At 38.6% G+C, this 26,212-nt stretch overlaps 1 protein-coding gene across 4 annotated transcripts in view; it reads right to left on the minus strand.

Annotated features, from left to right (window-relative positions):
* Nucleotides 1-25,901, minus strand: part of LOC109013033 — a 29,699-nt gene extending 3,798 nt beyond the window's left edge. For 2 of the 4 annotated variants that reach the window (XR_001999538.2, XM_018994952.2), the window contains exons 1-23: nt 25,712-25,901; nt 25,388-25,541; nt 23,518-23,627; nt 16,631-16,796; nt 16,180-16,280; nt 15,962-16,034; nt 15,726-15,861; nt 14,923-15,083; nt 14,338-14,462; nt 14,159-14,258; nt 10,086-10,182; nt 8,620-8,671; nt 7,305-7,406; nt 7,075-7,218; nt 6,787-6,949; nt 6,447-6,677; nt 6,212-6,366; nt 4,421-4,549; nt 4,195-4,312; nt 3,872-4,067; nt 3,577-3,688; nt 3,274-3,428; nt 163-1,585 (exon numbers count right to left, since the gene is read on the minus strand). Coding sequence is in view for 3 of the 4 variants with exons in the window: in XM_018994952.2 (XP_018850497.1) it covers nt 163-1,585; nt 3,274-3,428; nt 3,577-3,688; nt 3,872-4,067; nt 4,195-4,312; nt 4,421-4,549; nt 6,212-6,366; nt 6,447-6,677; nt 6,787-6,949; nt 7,075-7,218; nt 7,305-7,406; nt 8,620-8,671; nt 10,086-10,182; nt 14,159-14,258; nt 14,338-14,462; nt 14,923-15,083; nt 15,726-15,861; nt 15,962-16,034; nt 16,180-16,280; nt 16,631-16,796; nt 23,518-23,627; nt 25,388-25,520 (4,182 nt within the window). In the remaining variant the exon portion in view is untranslated. Of the gene's footprint in view, nt 1-162; nt 1,586-3,273; nt 3,429-3,576; nt 3,689-3,871; nt 4,068-4,194; nt 4,313-4,420; nt 4,550-6,211; nt 6,367-6,446; nt 6,678-6,786; nt 6,950-7,074; nt 7,219-7,304; nt 7,407-8,619; nt 8,672-10,085; nt 10,183-14,158; nt 14,259-14,337; nt 14,463-14,922; nt 15,084-15,725; nt 15,862-15,961; nt 16,035-16,179; nt 16,281-16,630; nt 16,797-23,517; nt 23,628-25,387; nt 25,590-25,711 lie in introns of all 4 variants that reach the window. The other 2 variants (XM_018994953.2, XM_018994954.2) reach the window with 2 other exon arrangements.
* Nucleotides 25,902-26,212: the final 311 nt, after the last annotated feature.

A 26,212-nucleotide genomic window follows, 5' to 3' on the forward strand; every position in this document is an offset into this window, starting at 1 on the left:
CCAAACGGCACCTTAATTAGCATAGGAAACTTATAATTGGCAAGTGTTTACCCTAACTGTTTATAAAGAATCATAACGAGGCAAAGTGGCGAGTAGGAATCCTCCCTCTTAAACTTCATTTTCTATAAAGACAATGCATGCATGGATTGTGTCTATATTTACCTGTCCAGGACGTACAGAATATGGGGGCGAGGCAGAAGGGACAGGAGGTTTTTCTGAATCTGCAGAGCTTGGAACTCCAAGGACACTAAGATCAAGAGGTTGTGTAGAAAGTGGGACCTGAGTGGCCACAGCTGCTGGACCCAAGGGTTGTGGGGGTACACCACCATCAGGAAGTCCAATGGACTCAAATGGGACGACAGGTTGTTGGGTGGATTGAGGAGGAACACCACCATCAGGAAAACTAATATCAGCTTCAGATGCATTAATCCGGTTAGGTGTTACCTTGTTTTCGATACCTTGAGAAGCTTGATCCAATTTAGAAAGATAAGTTCCAGGAGGAGGCAGTGAGGCTGCAACCTGGAAGGAAGGTATTGTATTCTGGAAAAAGTCCTCTGGAATAGGTCTAGCTGTAACCCCCATACCCACAGCTAAAGAAGCTGGCTGAGATACTGTTGCAGACTGTGTCAATGAGTCGGTGCCAAACGGGTCACCAGGGGCAGACGAAGCAGTTGCAGTCAAATTTCCACCGGTAGCAGGAGAAGGTTGGGATAAAAGCTGGCCAAGGTCTTGAGATCCACCACTTAATGACTTGGTCCTACTTATGGGCGGACCCAACCCTTCGGCAAGTTTTAACTGTTTTGTGGCTTCTTTAATTTTATTCACATCCACCATAGCAGAGGCAATTGGCTTGTCACGTATTCTGATATGTATCTTTTTAGTTTTTGATGCCCCCTCCTCATCACTGCTGCTGCCGTCAGCAGCAGCACCATACATTGACTTTTTAAATTCTTCTGCTGCTTTAGCCTGTTCGTCTGCAATAGTAGGACTTGCAAATTGTTTGCCGAGGGATCCCATACCTAGCAAGGAATCAGCCTTGGAGTTACCATCAGGCACTCCATTGGATTTACGAGAATTAACTGAAGGCATTTGAAGACCATTTGGCTTGTCACTACCTACAGGTGTAAAAGCTTTGACCAAGCTGTCGTCCCTTACTTCTACTATGTTGCCTCTTCCTTTAATTGAACCCACATAAACACCAATATGATCTGTAATAACGGATGGGATAGGACCATCATCAGTCTTCATGTATGGCATCACTTTCTCAGCCAACTCCCACTGAGGTATACTCTTCAAGTTAGTAGGGGTTTTGATTTCCCAATTCCCACCACCCCATTCAGGGCCTTTGGGAACCATACTTTCAGCTGCAAAGTTGGCAAAAATGCCTTGTGTCCATCCGGTAGAGCGGACTCTCAGAATCCTTTCACAGTATCTCCTCAATTCTGAATCAGTGCCATCCTCTTCCAACTTTTGAGCAAGACGCCGCATAGCACTAGGGTTAAGGTGGCATATAAACAAATCAAGCATGCTTTCGTAGTCTGCTATAATCTCAAAAGTTTCTTTTGCACTGTCAAACTGACCAAATCTGCATCTCCCCGTAATTAAGAAATCAAAATCCGCTCCAAATTTATAAATAAGGAAAAAGGGATCACTTTAAGAGCTCAATATTTGAGTCTTTGGTTGCTGGATGTAAAAGAAGCAAGCATATTTTATACCTAGAATATCAAACGCACTCATACAATGTGCTATTACTGATATTTACATTACAGTACACAGGGCCGCAAATTTGTTTTTTTTTTACAAGTGAAATAAAGTTTTATTGATCAAGTAAATAGGCATACCCCGACTTACAACCACAAATTACTTACACAGTACAAAGAAACATTAACAATATAAGAATATGATATTGAGAATGAACAAAGCACATGTCCAACTATGTAAGGTTTACTAACATTAGTTGGAGTCAGAGTTGCTTGTTTAGCAGTTGTACAAGAGGCTGTTTGGTTGACGGGATTTTTTCAATGCCTAGAGGTTACAACTCTTGCAAATAAAGCCGTTAAGAAATAGAGTAATGATATACACCACACTCTCATCCCACTATGTAAGATGTGACACATTTATCACCATTGGATGATCCTTTATTATGGTAGTGTGGTGTATAGAATTTTCCTAGAAATATAATGATAGTATGACAGCTTTGGCATATGCCAAGGATCCCAAATACCATGGCAGAACCAAACACAAATATTCGATTTCACTACATTCGAGATGTTGTGTGAGGTGAGGTGATCCTACAACATATCTCTACTAACAAGATGGTAGCCGATCTTCTTATGAAGGCTACTTGTAGAAATGTTCTTCAAATCCATGTTAGGAGTTTTTCAAACTCCGCTTGGGCTCTTGATCTTGAGGTGTGTGGAATCATGCTCCCTTTATATTTATTTATTTTAATCACTAGCACTACTCACCCATGGTGAGTGGGTGATACTTCTCCCTAATTACACAAAAACATAGAAAGTATTACCGACGAAAGAAGGAACAAACAAGTATGACAACAACCAATAATTTTCATCAAACATATCCCATATTCTAGACTTTCCCCCCTAAGGACAGGGTATATAGATATCTAGCATGCCCATTAAAGAACGGATCCCCTAAATTTGATTTCTCCAAAATTTCAGATATTCTGAACTTACTAGCCAGCGCGCACATAATTCTCCGTGGTTATCATTACACCCATCATTTAATTTTTAATAAAATGATCGTCAACTTACACACATGGTCATCTCATCAAGGAAACAGATGTTTCGCAGAACAAGCAATGAGAAAATCAAGCACCTACCCCAGCACATAAGCCAAACATTCTTAAGTCCCACTTAAGGAAAAGCCAAGAATTTATATACCAGCTCAAGATTGATTATGAAAAAATTATATATATATATAATTCAATAATTGCTACAGACATGCGACAGAACTACATCTGGAAAAAGGAATTTGGCAGGGACAATCAGAATAGAAAATATTCACAAGAAATTCCAGAGTATATTAGAATTACATAAAAGAATTTCGGCACCTCTTATTCCATATACCTGCTTATAATGAGATTCAAAAGGAATAAAAAATTAAAATAATTACTAGTAGAGACGTCATGAGACACCACTCAGGAAAAATAATGACAGTAACTAATAGCAGAATAATATATATCTAGGAAAGATAACAAGAGGATTATAACACAAATTATTACTAGTAGGCAAGTCACGAGACGCTACATACTTGATACAAGCATAGCCCAACTGCCTGAACCGGTGGAACAAATGAGAGGTTGGAGGACATCTTGGATAATCTCTAGAACGTAAGAACTCATCTTTCAAAACAGATAAAGCAGTAGAAAAGCGGAGAGCTTTGATAGCATAGACACCACGCAACACCTAAGTTCAATTGGCAACATTTTCAGAAATTAAAATAGACAGGTAAGAAAATATGCAAAAACATTTTTTTTTGATAAATAATAAACTTAATTATAAAGCGCAATCCAAGTATACAAGAGTGCAAAACAACATATTAGCAATAGCTCACCTGAGTGAACTGCGGGCCAGCTTGGGACAGTGACACAGCAAGATCTCCACAAACAGGAGAACCTCTAGCAAGAATATCAAGAGACCTTGGTGTAATACGCAAGCTATCAAACCTTCATCACATAACAATTGACAACTCAAGATGTTAGAAGTCATGAGCCTCGGGCAGGTAAACCAAAGATAAATGAACATTAACCACCATAACTATATACAGCATTTAGCTGTAAAAACTCAATAGACGCTGGAGTTACCTCCCAGAAAGACAGCATGTGTATAGGCAGAGGAAAAAAAATTACCTTGATGTTATTTGGTACAATATTTCTGACAGGTCAAGCTTCTGCTCAAAACTTTCTTGCATAGTGGAAAATCCAACGAGAAGAGGTTCAAGAAGCCCAACAAGGCAGCTCTTAATCTCAATACCCTTCTTCTGTCTGGGATTTATTTCTGTTGGGTTAGCCAGCAACAATCGATCATTCAAAGCACCAACTAGAACTGCAAACAAGAAGTTTGTATTGATAGGTCAGAAGGATAATACTTGGCTGTAGAAATGCAATTGGAAACATTTATGCCACATAAACCAAAAATTGACACTAGCAATAGAAGCATAAAAAATGCATACCGGCATAAGGCATACTGATGGAGAGAATGGTTCTCGCCTTTCCATCCCAGCCAAGCACACTAATTGCAGTGGCAGTAGAAAAAAGAAGTGCAGGCCCAACCCATAAAAGGGATCTAAAGTGCACATAGGTTAAGTATTCAAACAAGCATCTTGAAACTTCAATCATACAATTAAATTTACATAAAAAAAAAAGGTATAACTTCACTCCATTTTAAGTTGAGGATATTGAAGGAAGTCCTTTGTCGAATTTTGATGAAGTGCTTGCAAGTATCTCAAGATCTGCCGAAACTATAAGCACCCTTTTTGTAGTTAAAACTCCAGCAACATAGCCTCTAAGAGTTTCTTGCCAGTGGACCTATCAGAGTTGGGAAAAAATATTTTCACCAAGTACTTCTCAAATTTTTGTACATATTATTGAATAAGATTACAATAGTTGTCATTGTGAAGAATTAGTTTTGAGAAGATAAACTTGCATGCAATTCAATGGCTACATGCTAGATGCATCCGCATCAAACAACAGTGTAAATACAAGATGTAATAATACTAACAAAAACAATATAGATAAAATCATTATAGCAAGAGGCAAGACAAGCAAAATCTTGAGATTGTACGTTTTATTTTAGATAGAAAAATACACTTTCCACTCTCCAACTAATATGCATTTTACATTTTTCACCCCAAACTACCAATGCTAACGTATTGCACCCTCATACTACAAGAAAGTTGCAATAGTCACCCTCATCCAATTAGCCAATAAGATAAATGAAAATTTGTGAAAGTATGTGATGTACACAATCTTGACAAGGATGTCATTTGTCAATTTTAGCAGTTAGAGGGTGCAGTGTGTCAATATTGGTATTTTGGGGGTGAAGAGTGTAAACCAATTATTAATTGGAGGGTGGGAAGTGTATTTTTCTCTTATTTTACTTACCCACGGTTTTTTTAAGTGAAGCATCATAGGATTACTCAATCATTAATAGCAGCATTATATTTCAAAGATTATATGCATTAAGGTGAAGGTTGTAGTGCCTGAAAACCTAGGCCAATAAAATATGTTGGATTGACTAATTGGGCACAATTGTACAATTGTAGAGTTTGGCATAGAAAATCCCAAAAATAAGTTGAGTGAATGTTGAGAACATTTTGCTCATGTAAATATTGTCATTCATTGAAGATCTGATTGAAACAAGTAACGAGGATTCAATCAAGGATTTTTCTTTTTTAAGAATAAGAAACTTTTATTGAAACAAGTAACAAGGCTTGAATCAAGGATTTAAATTAAGAGTGCACAAAAAGACCAAAGAAAGTGGACCAGACCACCTGAACCGACCGGATCCAGTCGGTTCTTAACTAATTCAATTTGGTCCTCAGTAGGCGTGAAACCACAAAATTTAGCTTGGGGGAGAACTATATAAAAAAATGGGGGGTGTAATTAATTTTTACAAAATCTACCTCGACAAAACCTTAAAATTAAATTTCTAGGATGAGTAATTCTACATACAACCATTAAGTGCGTAAACGCCACGTAATCGCTTTGAAAAAGAGTGGGGTCCACTATTAAAAAATTAATTCTTTTCATGTGGGTCTTATGTTTTATTCACTTTTTTCAAAGTGATTATACGGCGGTTGTACAATTCACGGTTACAAATGTCTTTTCTCTTCTAGGATTCTTAAAAAGTTTGGGGTACCCCTTCCTAGGCTGGGAGTGGTACTGCTCCAAGCCCATGGCATTCTTTTCTTCAGTTCTCGATTTTGGAGGTTTCTAGTTGACCAACAAGTATACCCTTTTTTCTTTTTCTTTTTTTTTTGGTTTTTCTTTTATATGACGGGACCCCAATGGCAAAGCCCTTAGGACTCACACCTAAACCCCAAAAGAGACTAGCAGAACAACCCACCGCCATGGCCCCCCACTTAAATCGCAGTTGATCCCAGGGGGAATCAAACCTATGACATTGGGCTCAAGAGCACAAGTTCGCCCTTAAAAGTCCTAGAATTTTCTTAAAAATTGAAAATTTACCTGAAGTACAATCTCATTTACTTTCAACTTGATTGACTTTTTCCCTTCAGTTTTTGTAGATATATAATGACCATCAGTAGTTGAAAGGCGGTATCCTTGAACCAACTTTGCCAAGCCAATCTGATTCCCATGCGAAGCAAACATTAAAGTAGACTCTACAGTTACAGAAGAATGTGATCAGCATATAGATTATATATGACATTATATTAAACATGACATATTCATTCCCAAGCACCTAATGGAGTAGAAAAGATGTGATCAACTGCATCATCAAACATAAACTGCATCGGGCCCCGAATAGAACCACTACTAGTATCAGCAGGTTTGCTCTCTTCAATTGCAACATTCTTTTCATTAGCTTCTTGTGAAACCGATCCCGGTAGAATATACAAAGCCAGCCCAGTCTTGTCATCATCAAGAATTGCAAACTGATTGTCATTGGGGCCAATAAATGCAGCATCTCGACCTTGAAAATACAGGGATATGTATTGTGAATTATTATATTGCATAGATGAAAATTAAGATGGTTTTGTGATATAGTAGAGGAAAAAAATAAGTTCCAAACACGAACAAACCTTTGACTGTGCTAGATTTGCTATTTGCTACTGTGGAATCAGTATTCTCCCAATATAGCACAACTTCATTTGTTGCACCACTGAATTCATAAACAACAAGAAATAGATGCTGCTTTTTACTGTAAAGCATACGCTTTGGATGGTACTCCACATTTCCAGGAACCTGGGAATAAAGAGAGTAAATTCAGTGGCAATGCAGACATGTAACACAACCAGATAGAAAAACCTTTGCACAAAAGTTAAATTAAAGATACAAATCATAATATTACACACAACTCTCTACATTACCGTATAAAGTTTCTTGTAGATACTATCTGTTTCAGAAGATAGATTATATGACATAAGCTGTATGCCATCCACATAAAATGCCCTGACAGGATAATGGAGAACTCGGTTCTCTTTATTGAAGAAGTTTAGCTCCAAATGAAATGGCTGCCAGTGATGGTTTCACACACAAGTTAAACAAAGTCCACATAAATATTACACCAAAAATCAATTAAAATTACCAATGAATTTACCTGGCAAACTGGAATGTCTTTCAGATGATGATTGGTGTCCAAAACAGTGATGAGTGGCAGCCGAGATATGGGAGCATTTTTTGCATGACCTTCCATGAAATGCTATAAGAATCATGTACAAACAAGTTATCAACAACATTGAAGCTTTGTGAAAATAAGGACTTCAGTTTAGATAAGTAAGAGCATTAGCATTGGATTCGTCATCTCATTAGGCTAATTTTGCCTAATATCACACTTTTTACCTTTACCTATCCCACTCAAAACTTAATCCCACATTGGATTATCCCACATGTTATAATTTATAACATGCATTTTCCATCGTTTTATAATTAATAACATAACAGTAATAACGTTCATTCTAATTAGATTATTGTTTTTTGCATATATTTCCAAAACAAACTAAAAGTCTGAGCATGTATTTTACCCCTGTTTGGATTGGAGGAGAGATGGAGAAAAATGGAAGATTGTGTAGATGTCTGAATCAATTTTGCACAAGGAATGAGAAAAATAATATGACTGTTCAGGAAGAGAAAATAAGCTTGAAAAGTGGATGACTAAGTCACTGTTCATCTACATATACGTTGAGCTACTGTAGTTCAAAGCTTGGATTGCTATTGGATACCTAATCCAATGCAGATCACTTTTGGGCTTAATTAGCCAAAATTTGACCTTTTAGAGCAAATGGCTGCACCAAAGTCAATGCTCTAAGGAGGGAGGTGTCCAAGGCATTTATGTAACAACCCAGAAAACCATTAGCTATATGTGTGCAATACAACCCCAAAAATACCAGTCAATTTGGAATTTCCCAAGAATCACTTATAAATTATGCAACGATCCAAGAAAAGAATTAGCCATATATGTGATATAACCCAAAAATACTTGTCAATTTGAAGCTTCCTTAGAATCACTTGTAAAGTCCAATATCAACAATTTATCATATTATATATGGGAAATTATAAAGTCCAATATCGCCTTCATCAATAAAATTCTTATTTACTGACTAAAAAAAACTACAATATCACCAAGTAGCCAATTTGGGACTTGGCACTCATGGCTACATTTATAGTTTATCCACTCTATGTGAGCTATTCATTTTCTTAATGTAACACCAGTGTGCTACAGTTAAAAAAAAAGATCGGGCAAAGTTGGACCTCGTAATTCGATGACCCAAGTTACTCCAAGCCATAACAATTTTTCCTGACCCAAATTTTCTTAGATAGATACTTTATTGATAAGTTAGATATACTAATTATGGCAAGTATATTGACCAGAATTTGTTACTTGGATAAATATTAATTAGAAAGAAGAAGCATACACTGTAGAGAAAAGCCTTCCGAGCGATGTCTGTCATTGTAAGCTGACTATGGCTGCCATAAGGGAGACAATTGTCAATGATTAGTAGATGATCATTGCAAAACTTAAATTTATAACCTGACAGAAAATTCTCAGAAAAGAAAGATGTTATTCACCGTCAATGGTTTTAAAGAAATTGTTACTTCATCAATCTTCATGCTCTAGATATTGCTAAATTTATAGGAAATGAGGTCTGCTAGAATGACACCTTTTACCACAAAAATGAGGTAGAAAGTGTAGGCACAAGTTCAATACCCACAATGTGGGATCGAAACTTCCAAATAAAAAGGAAAAAAAAGATATTCACAACTTTCATCCTGGCTTAGCCTGAAATAAAAAATTTTGAGAGTACAACTCTAAGACTAGAATTGAGGAAATTAAGTAAGAAGCTTATTGGCAAGAAAAGGTCTCAATTGCGACAAATCAATATGAGTAGGTTATTACTAAAATGAAAACCAATCACCCGGTGCGTATAATGTCAAAGCAGGGTCTTGCCTGAGCAGTTCTAGATACACTTCTGACTTTCAGCCTTTTTTATGAAGTAGTACATTTGAGCTCACACATGCACTTGACAGCCCAAGACTTAATCAAACTAAACAGTAGCAAATTATCCAAAAAACAATGGTAACAAAAATCTATTAAACATCTAATCATTATCTATTACACATTAATCATTTGAACAGATAATTATCAGGATATGTTAAATATCACATTAACATATATCTTCAACATCCTTACTGAGGGTCTGTGCACCCCCGGGATTAGTTGGGACGTTGTTCCTGAACATCCAGTGCCAATAAAAAAAACATATATCTTCAACAAAATTCCCACTTGTCATAAGGATTGAGTAACTTTTTAAACAACAAAGGTTATGTCCCGACTTCAACCAGACCAAAAAGATATATCTTATGGTTGGTTAGAAGTTTCAAAAATAGAGTTTGTTTTCAGGTGCCACAACTTGTGCACCAGGTTGGAAATTGTTTTTTATTATGTCCCTGCAATAATATTTCTTTGATTTTTTATAGTGAAAGGTTCTTCAACAAGCTCCATCTTGCACGAATATCACCATGGCATAACTTTTTTTGATAAGTAATCACCATGGCATGACTAAAACCATGCATGTTGCATACCAGTCTAGACTATGTGAGTTGCATGTCCAACGACTTAACTCCATGTCATAAAGTGGCATTAGTACCTGATGTTAAATTCAGCCAGTATGTGGGTGTAATCACGTATAAAATTTTCCAAGAAGTTTAAAATTTTTCTTGGCAGTTCCTATTAGCATCCAAGATCAAGAGCACCCCAAAATAAAATACCTAAACCTATTAAAATGCTATTATTACATTATTGGATGCGAAATCCAACCTATACTTCCCCTAATCATGATCTAAACATATTTATCCTGGTTAACAATAATTCTGAGCTCACCCTTTGAGATAATGTTCTTGCAGTTGTGCTTGAAGTTGATGATCAGCTAATATTCCAGATGCACCCAAAGATGAAAGCTTTTCCTTCAAAACAGAAGCTGCATAGTACCCCAAACATTAGCATATCTAGTCAAATAGCAAGATATTGACGTAAAGGATGTTTTTAAAGATTATATTCAGAATATTTAGAGCCTAACAGAACATGCCGATCACTCCCATATTTTAAATCAATCATGGCCCTCCACAAAGATTCGCAATCCTGATGATACCTCCATAACCACTTTCCAAGTAATGCTTTATTAAAGATACTCAGCACCATCAACCGCAATACACTCAATAGCATTGTTTCTCCGATGAGAGTTTGCCACCCTATGGAAAAACTTTGTACATTTATCCCCTTCTTTTAACCAAAGAGCCCTTTATTTTTGTCTCCACGAAATCTCCTCCATCAAGATCACTTTCTCAAGTTCAGCCCCAACAACTCTTTTTCTCAAAACCTCACCCTCCGAAAGAATACTACCCACAGCCTGACTCTCCAACCCCTGCAATTCCTCAATAAGAGACTCCTTATGTCTATCCACATTCCCAAAAACTTGCTCATTCCATTCCTTCAAATCCTTTTTCAAAGGTCTTTAACTTTCCAGCCATTATGAAACTAAGGGTACCAAACAATTGATAGGAAGACCACCATTGTTTTACCATATCTTTGAAACTGTCAGCCTTAAGCCACATGTTTTCAAATTTTAAATATCGATGGCTCCCATGAATATCACCTCAATCCAAGAGAATAGGAAAATGATCTGAGCGAATACAAGACAAGCGCTTCTAGTACACCTCTAGAAAGTGAGGTTCCAAAGAAAGAGAAACCAAAAACCTATCCAAACGGGACCAGGTCCTATTATTGGACCATGTAAAAGCACCACCTAAAATAGGTACTTTGACAAGCTCAGCCTAAAAAATGAACTCAGAGAACTCCCTCATTGCCGGGGTAAAGCTAGAATCTGTCGACTTCTCACTCGGAAACTGAACGACATTAAAATCCCTACCAACACACCAAGGCACGTCCCACCAACTAATTTAAACAGCAAGCTGTACCCACAACAAACTTCTACTGCTGTCCACAAACTTCCACCTCCACCTCCCTGTTTACATTTTCGAAAACTTCCCTCTTGCTCAAGGTTTTCTTCCAACAATACCACTACCCAAGCTCCCGACCTCCGTACTTGCTCTCAAATAGCAATAAACCATCATTGTCGACCCTTGGTTGTAGTTGCTTTACTATAGTAGCACCAATAGGTGATCAATCACCACTAATGGACCCAGAAATTGCGGCGAGAGAGTTTGTGGAGGCACTGTCACCTGAACAGGGACAAACAACTCCACAGAAGCCATAGACAACAATGGCTCCAACATCCCTGCACAACTAGTCTTCCTAGCATTAATCACCATCGCCGACAATCAGTTTTGTGGCAGATCCACTGCAAGGGGAGGAGCAGAAGATACCAATGATGAGTTATATGGCAGATCTGTCGCAGGGGAAGGAGCAGGCGATGATTTCTGGAGAATCTTCGAAGATGAAGCTCCATGGCCCATCGAACCCACTACGGGCTTAGCCTGCCATTGCAAAGCTCGTTGGGCCGATTTCATAACAGACCCAACTTTATCCTTACCTTTATACAAAAGCCTAATCACCTTTGTTATTAGAACCAACCAACCAAGAAGGCCCAGGGGACTCAGAAACACAGCCCTTCATTAATGCGTGACTGACATCCTTAAAATGAGATTGGGCTTTCTCCTTAAAACCCACCACCTCACGGCCCACCTCCTTCTCCAAGCCCAAGTTTTTATCAAGCTTCAACAATACACCATTAATCCTCTCCCTTATCTCCCACCAATTCTGTCCTAAAAAACTCCAATGACCCTTCGTCTTCTCTACCAGACGTGCCACCAAGTGTGCCACCCTCGGGAACAAGCTCTCCACTGGTAGTCTCGTTAGACTAGCTATTAACGACAAACAAATCGGCCCTCCCCTCAACGTCCACCCCCAACAACTTTCATCCCAGCCACCCCTTGATAGTCGATGAAGGATTGAGTAGCCAGAAAACAAGCCAGATGCACCAAAACATCCTTGAAAGATTTCGAACCCCTCACCATAGCATCACTCCAAAAAAACCTCTTCGAAGGCTCTCTCTCTATCGAACCAAGGAGTTGCCAAACGATACAGCCCTTCCTCTGTTTTCCAACCTCATAACAGAGGTACTTGACAAATTGACTTCACGCAGAGAACCAGAAAAATCCCCTCCATCCATTACCATGCATACCCTTTGGAATGATAATAAAACCCCTTCTACCACCACCCCCGTATTCCGCCACCACCACAAAATGGCCATAGTATTTCAAACATCTTTGTACCAAAAACAGCTCATGAACTATCTCGGATTGTTTTGTAGAACTCTTTACTTTTCCAAACCTATATACAAGACTCGATCGAAGCTACCAGCCACTCCATGACCTCACCCAAAGAAATAAACTAACTTTCCTACTACTCTCCAAGATTCTGATGGAACTATCCTTCCTCTATAGAGAACATAAAAACTTTAGAATCCACCAACAATCTCTTCGCGAAAACCACTTTTTCACTCCCACCTCAAGTCCACATTCCCTCCTTTGAAGACAATCTCTTTGTTACTAGTTTTTTTTTCCTCCCCTTCTCATTCTAGTGGAATGTAATGTATTAACAACTCATTGAAAGCATCAATGTCCCAATCTTGAGCTGCTCTGATGAAGTTGACACTCCATTTAATAGCATTACTCAACATCTCCGGATTATCCACCACTAAAGCATCCTTAAGACGAGTAACACTATACACAATTGGGAAAACTTCCCTGAGAACCTTATCTCCACACTATAACTCATGCCACAATCATATCCAGGATCCATCCCCCACTTAAAATCTAATATGATTTGAAAAACTCCCCCAACCTTTTGTAATATTCTCCCATATGCCTACCCCATGAAGCCCATGGACCTCATTTGTAATCCATCCACCCCCACATGCCCCCATATTTAGGCTCTATCACGTTTCTCCACAGAGCTTCTCTCATTTTGATAACACCAAAAACTCCTTCCCAATAATGCATGGATGAATTAAAGCAAGTTACAAACCCTCAACCCCCTAGAAGCTGGAGAACAAATCTGATCTCAACTAACCAGGTGATATTTCAGCTCTTCCCCTAAACCGCCCCAAAGGAGATCTTGTTGTACCTTCCCAATGCACGTTACAACATAGTAAGGGAGTGGAAAGAGTGACATGAAATATGTGGGCAGGTTAAAAAGTGTGCTCTTGAATCACAGTTGACCTACTCACTTTGGACAAATGCATCCTCTTCCATCTGGCTAAACAATGCTCAATTTTCTCTATAAATCTCATCCCAAATTGCCTTTACCTTATAAGTGACCCCACATGCACATTCAACACTATTCGACCACCAAAACGTGTTTCTTCGTCAAGTTTTCTAGTGAGGATCTCCCCCAATGCCGTCATCCAAACAAAGCGCACTGCTTTTGATGGAGCCTAATTCCCCCAAATGTTCCCATGGGAAGGAGATATTGTCATTTGGAATTAGCACGTCATAGAATGATTTAAAATCAACCACCCCACACTGGGACATTGTCCACCGTAGTTTGTTTGCACCACCGTATTTTATTGCACCATTTTGTCCTTATTTTAACACGTACAACCTAGCATAAAAGGAGGTAAAGTGATCTGCCTCAAGATTGTGCCGTGTATAAACTCCACTTCCCATTGAGGCGAGCCATTTAAGAGCTGTAAGTTGTCTTCCATTGATGCTTCCTTCACCCCAGAAAGGTTAAATAGGTTGAGGCAAGTTTCTTTGAGGGGCTGATCTTTGCACCATACATTAAAACTAGCCCCATTAAGAACAGTAGCAAAAGCCCTTGTGAAAACATTTACACAACACATGATCCCAGGAAATGAAGACTCTTTCCATAGAAAATCCTAGGTATCCAATAAGTGATTATGGCCATACATGAATACATAAATAAACAATCACCTGACGATCCCCTTGCACTTTGTAAAACTGCAAAGAGTTGTTTCCTTCCTTCTCTTGTGTATGCAGCCCTATTTTTCAAATTGTTTCCACCTGTCAAATTCTGTAAAAATAAAATAAAATACATGGTTCAGATAACTACTACCAAGACTGTGTGAACCATTTAAATGGTTGGACTTAACTGCAAACAGCAATGCTGCTAAATTAAGTTTTGGGTGAACTTCTAATGTTTTGATGTGCGGTAAGGGATAAACTGCTTCTCCACCCTGCTGAGAAAGGATGAGAGGAATATCGATTGCTTTGATCGCTGCAGCAAAAATTTTGAAGAATCTCAGTTAGTGCAGTATACTCGTGGTATATGACAAGAAGCAAGATAAATTGCCAACAAAAAGTAGTTTTCATATTTATGCAGATGGCCTTATTGTTAGCAGAAGTGTAAATGCAAGCACTGCATGGCATAGGCGACAGTGAAAAAAAGAATTGCATCTCTGTCCTAGAATTTTGAACAGCCTTGAATATGCTTTTACTGAGTAATGATAGGAGTAACAGAGCAGAAGTCATGATAAAAATACAATGACAGAACAGAGAAATATCACATCCGGTCAGTACATTTATGGGGAAAACAGCATGTAGCAGCAACTGACTTATATTGCTTTGCAAAATGTGAGAACAACAATAGGAGTGCAAACCAGCATTTTTCATCATATCAGAGTTATTGTCCTTTCCATTGTAAAGACAGAAAAAGTTCAAATGAATATGAAGCTAACCAGCAGGCTCAAAAAAATTTGCTTGCATTGGAGGTCTATTAGGATTAAGTGTAACTCGTGTTTTCCACACTTGAAGAGTTCCATCCTTGGAAAGAGTCACAAGTAACCGCAATATTGGGAGCCAAGCAACTGCTGTTATTGGTTGGGAACCCACTTGTGTACTGAAATTGCAATAAGACTTAATCGTTAGGTTAAGAGGAACAAGTGATAATATCATATAGGTAATCATAAGTACAACTGCAACCACATTCAAAATCTTAGAACAATCTAAAGCACTAGACCAAGAAACCAATCTCCTTATGAAGTTCTGATCATCAATCCTCTAAGGCTCTATTTGGGTTTTTCACAGATGGTCTCAACTCATCTCATCTCAACATCTAGACACAATTCAAACACAAACACTTTTCAATTTCAAATCTTCAACTTTTTCATATAATCATTACCTAATCATTACAATTTTCTCAAACTCCCAAACTTACAACTTTGTGTTTGGGAAAGTTGTAATGATTAGATGAAAAAGTTGAAGATTTGAAATTAAAAAAGTGTTTGTGTTTAAGTGATATTTAGGAAGAAAATTATGAGAAATTTTGAGATGAGATGAGTTTCCCAAACAAGCCCTATAAGTATGCAAATGAAGTGGATTCACCTAAAAGAAATTCAATAATTCTAGCAGGGAATACACAAACTTATCCTTTGTAGCTTACGAGTTTTTTGTTGTTTTTCTTCATCTTCAACTTGAGAGAGAGGAGGAGAGAGAGAACTATTTTACCAACAAGGAAAAAACGCAACCACAAAAAACTTACATTCCAATCATACTAGGTCTCTCAATTGACACGTCCCATGCCAAAAGTGTGCCCCGTCGATCACCAACAAACACCCATTCCAATGTTGGATGAAAAGCAAACGCACCAGCACCAATGAGTTTTATAGTGTTGTCAACTGCAGCCATAATAAAGAGTTCAACAAATATATAAGCCATTTTGGTGTAGATGATACACAAAATCCTCTACATGAAGATTCAGCATAGCTTCCATCTCACGTTGTAGTGTGTAATGAACAGCATAGGTATGGATGTTGTATGCCCGAATCAAACCATCTGCGTAAGCCACATACTGAAGAGGAAAGGAAAAAAAAAGTAGTTTATAATATCACAAGACAAAAAGATCAAGTAGACTGGACATCTAATCTAGCTAAATACCTTTCCAATAACCAACAAAGAAAATAGAACATTCAAATCAGAAAACATATGTACAATACCAGAACAGGGAGGCGAGGATGGCAGGCAAGATTGACAATAGGTTTCTTCAAGTCTGTCTTAATTTTTGTTGGCGCCCTTCCTCCTTCAATAGTTCCCACAACTTCACGCATGCAAAAGGTTAAAAATTAAAAACTAGTGTAAAAATGCCACATCGCATATGTAGCAGAGTTGGATGTATCCAAAGTTCACAAGTCCACCACGAATAAGGTCTCGTTTGTTTTTACAGATGAGATGAATTGAGATAAAAGTTGAAAGTTGAATAAAATATTGTTAAAATATATTTTTTTAATATTATTTTTGTTTTGGGATTTGAAAATGTTGAGTTGTTTATTTTATTTTGTGTGAAAATTTGAGAAAGTTGTAATGATTAGATGAGATGAGAATGGTTGTGAAAATAAACGAGGCCATAATAAATGATTTATTTATGATAAAAGAAACCAACCAACCTACCCGTCACACTCATCCTTTTGTGAAATCCAAAAAACACAACAGGTTGGAGAGGTGTCAAAGCAAGATGGACTTCGGTATCAGAAGAAATCTGTTCCATCTTCTTTTCAGGAGAATGCAACACGCAAGTTTGCTCGGCATCAAAATCACAAGAACGAATTGTACAATCCTACAAAAAAGTGGAATCATATATGGTACATAAACATTAGAAAGTTTCATACACATGAAAACATAAATTGCAACTCAGGAACATGAATTGGAAATCTCATAAATAAACTATGTTCTAAAATAGAACTTAATGCTAAAAAGTGTAAAACAAAATAATGGGGAATGACTTGAAATAATAGCAGCAACAAAAATTCAAGAGTAAATTAAATGAAACTCAAAACATTTATCCCTATTGATACACCAATCAATCGTGCATAAACATTCCTTCACAACCACAAAATAAACTCTTTGAGATAAGTATGAAATTAGAAGAAAATTCATTGGTTTCCACAAACCTTAAATCTCTGAAATTAATAGCCATTTTTCCAAGTAATAGCCACCTTCAATTCTCATTTCTTATAAAGAGATTTGTAAAAAGAATGGAATATTCTTACCAGGATAGTACTACAAGACAACTGTCCTAGCAGTTTTTTTCTACTTTTTTTTCCAAGAGTTTGAAAACTTTCCTATTGCATAATGCAAACTCTGTCAAAAGGGCATGATTAATTCCAGCTCATGAATTGTTTCTTCTTTCTTTCTTCCTTTTTTTTTTTTTTTTTTTTTTTTTTGGGGGTGGGGGGGAGAGAGCCTGATTGAGTAAATGTGCAAGGACTGAGCAGGCCAAGTTGCAGGTCTACCAACAAGCATGATCAGAAACTTTTTTTTTTATAAGTAAACGGTAGTATTAATAAGGATAGGCATAGCCCAAGTACACAAGAAGTTATACAAGAGATAAGACCTATCTAGGTTGTTATAGAACAAAGAAAATCATGCACATTTACGCCATTAAAATCTATAGCTACGGCCCAAATAAATAAGGTGCGAAAAAAATAAAGCACGAAACTCCTCTAGTGTCCGCTCCTTGTCTTCGAATGTCCGCTCGTTACACTCTTGCCATATGCACCACATAATGCAGGTAGGTATCATTTTCCACACAACTTTGATTTGTGAAGCACCACAAGGCATCACCCAATTGGCCAATAACTCAACCACTGCAGTAGGCATCACTCAGTTTAACCCTATTTGACTGAATACTTAGCTCCACACGGCACTTGTTGTATCATAATGTAGCAAGAGATGATCCACTATCTCGCCAGTTTTCTTGCACATACAATACCAATCTGAGATAATTACCCAGGCTTTCGCAAATTATCGGTAGTCAGAATCTTACCTAGGGCCGTTGTCAAAGAGAAGAAGAGTGTTTGGGGAGGCACCTTATTCCTCCACAATCTTCTCCATGGGAAATGAGTATTTGGTATAAGTGTATGGGACTTGTAGAAGGATCAAACTGAGAAAGTACCCTTACCTGCAGGTGTCCACCATAGTTTATTGTCCCTCTATCCATTGAGCTTCATAGAATACACTAGGCTGAAAAAACCCTCAAAACTGTCTATTTCCCAATCTTGGGCTGCTCTACTAAAGGTGACATTCCATTGGACTTGGTCCCTTGAACGAACCATGAGGTCCGCTACCAAAGCTTCTTGATCACATGCCATTGAGAAAACGGAAGGAAAAGAGTCCTTTTTAGCTTCCTCTCCACACCAAATGTCCCTTCAAAATTTTATGATAGCACCCTCCCCCACCATAAATTTAGTATGGCGAGTAAACACCCCTCACCCTCGTCTTATTTGCTTCTAAACCCCCACACCATAGGACTCATTCCCCTCTCTAGTACACCAACCCCCCCATAAACTGCCATGTTTGCTATCTACCACTAATTTCTAGAGGGCTTCCAGTTTCATATTGTATCTCCAAAGCCATTTCCCAATAAGTGCCTGATTAAATGTTCTCAAGTTCTTTATTCCCAACCCACCTGACGGAATTGGTCTGCACATCTTATCCTAGCTGACTAGAAATCATCCCACATCCCACTCCATAAGAAATCACGATAGAGTTTTTCAATCCGTGCCACCACACTAGCTGGAATTGGAAATACAGATAGAAAGTAAGTTGGTAAGTTAGAGAGTACTTTTGATAAGAGTCATCCAGCCTCCTTTCGACAAGTACAATCTCTTCCACCCTACCAATCTTCGTTCTATTTTCTCAATAACTATATCCCGAATAGATACGGCCTGTGATGCAGCCCCCAACGGTAATCCCAAATATGTCATAGGAAGAGAAGCGACCTTACACCCGAGAGTGCTAGCCAATTGCCGAGCAATACTGACGTTCCAACTGGCACTAATTCTGATTTATCAAAGCTCACTCTCAAACTCGACGCTGCTTCGAGGCATAGGAGAAGCGCCTTTAGTGCCCTAAGTTGTTCTTGCTCTGCCTCGCAGTAAATAAGTGTCATCTGCAAATAAAACGTGAGAAACTGAGATAAGGCCCCCTATTTAGATCACCCACTGAAAATCCAGCCATAAAACCATTGCTAACTACAGCAGATAGCATCCTACTCAGTGCCTCCATGATGACAATAAAAAGAAGAGGGGACAGGTGATCTCCCTGTCTTAGGCCTCGAGAAATGTTAAAGAAACCCTTTGGGCTGCCATTGATCAGAACTGAGAATCTTGCTGTTGAAATGCACAATTTGATCCACATACACCATTTCTCCCCAAAGCCACATATCTTTAATAAAATTAAATAAGGAAGTTCTAATTTACATGATCATACGCATTTTTCATATTTAGCATACAAATAATCCCTGCAATAACAAACTTTAATCTACTATCTAGACATTCATTGGCCATTAGGACTAAATCCAGGATTTGGCGACCCCTTACAAAAGCATTTTGTCACTTTGAGATTATCTTACCTATGACCACCCCTAGCCTGTTTGCAAGCACCTTGGAAATGATTTTGAACCCCATTTATGAGGCTAATAGGCCTAACGTCCGTCACTTCCAATGCTCCGGTCTTTTTCGGGATCAAAGCAATAAAAGTAACATTCAGACTTTTCTTGAACTACCCAGCCAAGAATAACTCCTGGAACACATTCATAATGTCCTCTTTCGCTACCTCCCAACATGTTTAAAAAAAGCACATTGAAAAGCTATCTGGACCTGGTGCTTTATCTTTCTCTATTCTTCTGACCACATCATATACCTCATCTTCCTCAAAAGATCTCTCCAACCAAAACGCTGACAGTGGCTCGATAGAATCAAGATCGAGTCTATCTGATTTTGGTCTCCAACCCTTTCCTTCTGTAAATGAATGTTCAAAAAAACTCACCACATGTTCCCGAATCATAGGAGCCTCCGTGCAGTCTCTACCATTGATTTTTAGTATCTCAATGGTATTATTTATCCTGTGAGATTTAGCCACTCTATGGAAGAATTTTGCGCTTCAATCCCCTTCTTTCAACCAAAGTGCTCTTGACTTCTGTCGCCAACAGATCTCCTCTAAAGATAAAACTCTTTCCAACTCTGAGGCCAGCTCTGCCTTACGTGAGACTTCCTCTGAGGTGAGGACTCTATCTTCAGTAATCCTCTCAAGATTCTGTAATTCCTCCATCATGGTTTTCTTTTGCTCCCCTATGTCACCAAAAATTTGAGAATTCCAAAGATTTAAATCATTCTTTAAAGCTTTTAGTCTGCCTGCAAAAATATGAGAGGGGGTACCATGAAACTGATAAGATGACCACCAAAGCCTTACCCTGTCCATGAAGCCTTTGCTTTTAAGTCACATGTTTTCGAACTTAAAGTAGCGACGACCTCCTAGAATACCGCCTCCATCTAACAATATGGGAAAGTGATCCGAGCAGAGGTGTGGTAATCTCTTCTGATATACCTTCGGATAATGACTTTCCCAATATGGCGATATTAAGAATCTGTCCAGCCGAGACCACGTCTGACTATTAAACCAAGTAAAGGGACCACCTATTAATGGGAGATCCACCAAGTTCAAGTCAAAAATACACTCTGAAAAATATGTCATGGCTAGGCATAGACGACTGTCTCTAGATCTTTCACTAGGGAACCTTATTATGTTAAAACCACCACCTATGCACCAAGGGAGATCCCACCAACTATATATTCCGGCAAGTTCTTCCCACAAATGACTTCTGATGTTGTCAACATTCGGTCCATATATACCTGCAAAAGCCCATAAGAAATTATCCTCCACCATCTTAAAAGAACAAACCACTGTGTATTCCCCTATAAACTCCTCCATTTTCTCCATCACCATTTTATCCCACATCACAAGAATACCACCTGATGCCTCATTCGAAGCCAAATAAACCCAATCTGCATACAGGTAGCTCCACACACTTCTCACTAGTTTTCTGGTCACCCATTTCAACTTGGTTTCTTGTAAATAAACAATGTCCGTCTTCCATTCCCAAAACAAGTTTTTTATGCGAAGACGCTTATTACCCTCATTCAGCCCGCGCACGTTCCAAGACACAATTTTCGGCTTCATAAAGAAACAACGATACCCTTCCCTTTGGACCTATCACGGCTTGAGCTACCCTCATTCAAAGACCAATTACGCCTCTTTCGCTCCCTCTGTTTCTTGGATCCAGTTGTCTTGGACTGAGAATGACCCACCTCAATGGCCGTGAGAAAGGCCATAACCTACTCTTCGTAACCCACACACTCCATACCCACCACATGTTGGATGTCCTTTACCTTTTTGAGCACCCAGTGAGAGATCTCAAAGTCATTTGGTAGTAGACAATTTAGTGGGAATGGGTCCTTGCCACTAGCATCTCCCCCCCCCACCCAAAAAAAAAGCAGGTTACGTCCTTCCCATTCAACCACAAAATCCACGTTTATCTCCACGTTATCAGAGAGAAGGGTAATCTCATGGGTGTCGGGAACCACACATAAATCATCACTAACCTCTGTGAGCCTCTGATGTAGCTAAAGCCTCCATCTAGGAAGATATGATTTCCACGTTGAGAATCGGCACTTTTTGTGTGCAGAACTCAAGGAAAAATATTGGCGTTGGCAGTATAGCATCTTTTTCCTCTACGCGTGATGGTAAAATTTGCTCCACCACCGTCGCCGGTGCTATCTGGGCCACCGGCACAGGACCCACCATTGAACACAATGTTTCCGGTGCTTCCTTCGGCACTGTTGTGGAGTTACCGTTGGCAATGGGCGGGTCTCCTTCCTTATGAATTCTCCAAATGGAGGGTTAGGACCTTAAGGATGCAAACTGGGCCTTGTGACTGATGGGCTCACTGCGGCCCATAATTTTTGGCTTAAACCCCACCATCCAGTTATTACTTGAGTTCCCCCTAGACTGAGGCCTAATAGTTGTTGGCTCACGCCCATCTGCCTGAGGCCTAAGCCTAAGTTGTTCTACATCCACCTCCAAGCCCACGCAAGGCCCTTTACTAACTAAGCCCATTTCCTTCCTTATTAACCAGTCAATTTTGCTTTGCATATCTATCAGTTGCGCCTTAGTTTCCAGCAAAGGTTTCAAAGTCTCCCCCTCTGCCACGCCACCTACTTGTCTACTACCACCACCCTGGCACTATACAAGCCGCACCTCTCTGTCAAAGCCAAGTCCTGTAGACACACCTCTCTGTCTTAGCATGCCTCTCTGTCTTAGCATGTCGTCATTTCCATTTCGAGACACAAGGGTCAGCTCCACCATCAATGCCTCCCTGAAAGAGTGGTGATGTGCCTGAACCACAGCCACCTTCCACTTGTGTGACCATCGTTGTGGGTGTTTCTTCTGTCGAAGAAAAAGTCCGCAGCGCCTCCCCCATTCTATTCCAGCCACTACCTTCTTCCTCAGGAACGAAGATAAAATTCCTCCTCCCTCCACCACCGTCATATAACGGCCTCAATTATTCGCATAGCGTTGTGCTATAAAGGTACGGCTGCTTTCCCGGACTGAGGTGTAAAAATCATTTTTTTCCTCCTTTGAACACGTTTCCATGGCCTTGGCCAGCCACTGCACCAATGAAGGACCCAGAACCACCTTAGCCACCATCCTCCAACTCTTCTCTATGATAGCCAAACTGCCCCCCTCTTTCACGAGAGTAAAACATTTAGAACCTATGACCAACTCCTTAGAAAGGCCCATTTTGTTCACTCCCATAAAACTCCCATCACTTTCCATCTTGGTAACTTGTAAAGAAACAGAAAATAAAGGAGAAAAAGAAACACAGTAGGGAATCAGCTTCAGCGAGAGGCGCCGGAGATGAGTTTACGTGCGTGCATGAGAACAAAGGAGAAAAAGGGGAAAACACTTCTATTGAAAACTCATGATCACAAACTTTACCCATCGCATAAAGACTTTGACTCATGCCTCCATGTATCCCTCAAAAGAGTGGGATTATGTAGATTTTATCTCCAAAAAAAATTATATCAGATACCAATACAAGCAAATCACAGATATATCTCCACATCTTGTGTAGTAAAAGTAGATATTTTTTAATAGGTATGTTCATCTTTATTGGTAATCAAAAAGGACATTATCCAGGCAGATAGAGGGTATACAGGATATACACCAAATAAAAAAATAAAATCAAAGTAGATTATCTAGCTACAACTCAAATTCAACAAATGCGACAACAAGCCATTGAAAATTCATGGATGTCAAGAAAACACTTCAGTGCTTCCTTTATAACAATAATCTCAGTAAAAAATTCCAATCATTAGTCACTTTAACACATGAGTTAGCACTTCAAAATTCCTAAAAAATTATTCCTGCATGAGGAAATGCTTGAATATTTAACCCAATTCAAAAATCCTAAACAAGAGGATATACTTGGGACCAACCTCAAGGATGGCAATCACAGCATGCCCACTTGTAGGACTGTAAGACATACGTACAACAGGTGCACCAATGTCAATAGAAGAGATCTTACTTCCTGTCAACGCATCAAATTCTGCGCATACAAAAATTGATCATCATAAAAACTAGTAAGTAGCACTCAAATGGAAGAGAAGCATCATAAAAAGGAGGACTATATTTGTTTAAGAAGAGCATGCTCAGCATAGGAATATTTCAGGTTAAGTTTGCCTTTCATCAAATCATCACACATATGGCTGCACAGACTCAAATAATATCAATGCACCTATGGGTGAGCATAATGTTGGTGAAAATGCCATCTAGAGGCTAAACGCAAGGTACAATGATTGATGTAAGCATACATTTTTAAAGATAATGCATAATAACAGAAAATCCAAAAAATATAATAAAAGAATGTTTAAAAATCAAAATGGTAATATATTTAACCTATTTGTTAGAGTACTATGCAACATGAGAATTTTATTTATAGGTCTCACACGCTCATGTTTTATATAACGTGACCAGAGTATTGTGTCATGAAACATCGATGAGTTTCAAGGATCTTCCTCTGGTAAAGTTCATTTGCGCTCCAAGCACCATGCAACATTAGAATTAAGTAATCAACAAATCACATAAGATTTTTATATAATTCTCGTGCTTTACTAAATACATACATCTATGATAGTTGATAGCCATAGTCAAACTCAAGTACATGATTTAATCAAAATGTACAAAGAAGGCCATGACCAAAAAAGCTGAGGAACTATCGGACTTGACTTCTATGCTAACATCAACAATCAAAGATCAATCCATGTAGAAAGCTAATTTGGACTATTATATTGGGTTCAAAGCATATACATCACATGTAATGACATGTGGCACCATGATCCGTAAATGATCTTCAATATCAAATAAATACATAGGAAAATTTGTTTACTCATTTTCTAGGACTTGAACTAATATTTTATAATTTAAAAAAATATAAACAGCCCTTTTGAAGCTTTAAGTTCACATAATTAGCACACTTTTTTAAATGCGCTTCACTTATAGGTACCCGAACCGTTTCAGCCTTGGCGCTTTGCTCTTAAGCAAGCTTTTACTAACACTTGTTAAATATGGTTCTGCATTCTTCTAAGCTATCTGTGTCAAACACCAATACGCCAATAGGAGCCCCTGACACTGGGTTTAAGGATTAATAAGTAAGGATTGCTGCAATTTGTTGGTGTAACTACCATTAAATACACCAATTACACAGAAGTTACAGATCAGACCATATAAAATCATACGTGTTAGTTACTTAAGCATCAATCCACATTGACATCTACTAACAATCAAATACGTGTTTGGTTGTTCCACTCCTTTGGGTTTTAAAAGCATCACCAGATACATCCATGTGGATGTCCTCATAGAAGAATAAGAAGCACATGATCCCCATAGAAAGAGATGCAAAAATCATCAAGCTTGAGACTAAGTGATCCCCATCAATATAATTTTTTTTCTTACTTTTTTACAATTGCGAAAACTATCCAGAGCCACAAAATCAACGAGTAACACATAAAACAAATACTAACCATCAATCCACATTGACATATACTAACAATCAAATACGTGTTTGGTTGTTTCACTCCTTTGGGTTTTAAAAGCGACACCAGATACATCCATGTGGATGTCCTCATAGAAGAATGAGAAGCACAAGATCCCCTTAGAAAAAGATGCAAAAATGATAAAGCTTAAGACTAAATTATCCCCATCAATATAATTTTTTTTCTTACTTTTTAACAATTGCGAAAACTATCCAGAGCCACAAAATTAACGAGTAACACATAAAACAAAAAGGCGACCGGAGCTTCATCTTACCGATGATGAAGTTTCCAATGGCGACGGCAACGAGTGCTTGATGGGGATGAAAAGACGCCGCGTGGGGCTGCAGGGGCTTCAGGCCCCGTCCCACGTGGCGCAGATCCAGATGATGCACCGTCGTCCACTCCATGGATCTCGCCCTCGATTTCACCTACCACTCCAACATTGCCCCTCCCAATCAGAAAACCTATACGTAAACCTAATCTTACATATATATATATATATATATATATATATATATATATATAAATCGAGGAAAAGACTTGGGGATAAGATCTCTGTTAAGAATCTTGAGAAGTAATAGGAAATCATTGGTATTACCTGTTGAGAACTATGAAGAATGGGAGAACATTTGGAAATGATTTCGGTTTTGATCGTGACGAAAGAGAGAGAGATCACGGAGCAAGACCGAGAAAACTTGAGAACCCAAAAAAAAAGAAAAAAAGGGAGAGACGGGGAGACTTGAGTAATGAAGAACGGAGAAGCTCTGAGGCTGCTGCAGTCTTGCGGCTGAGATTCGAAATAAGTTATTAACTTTATAAAACACAAGTATGCAGGCCCATCTTGCAGTTTGATAATGAGCCCGGCTACGCATCATTCGCACCCTCAGCAAACTCTGATTGTATTTTATTTTTTAAACTCAACATATTAAGTGTATTGAGGATTGAGGATTACATTAAAAATAGGATAATGTAAGTAATTTCTCTTTAATAATATCATACCCAATTTCGATCCTAGGAAAGCAGCCCACAAATAAAAATTCTAACATTTTTTACGTTTGATCAGCATCCTTTATTTATTTATTTATTTTAAAAAGGTTTT

Source organism: Juglans regia, chromosome 7 (genome assembly GCF_001411555.2).
Source record: "Juglans regia cultivar Chandler chromosome 7, Walnut 2.0, whole genome shotgun sequence".
Taxonomy (NCBI): Eukaryota; Viridiplantae; Streptophyta; class Magnoliopsida; order Fagales; family Juglandaceae; genus Juglans; species Juglans regia.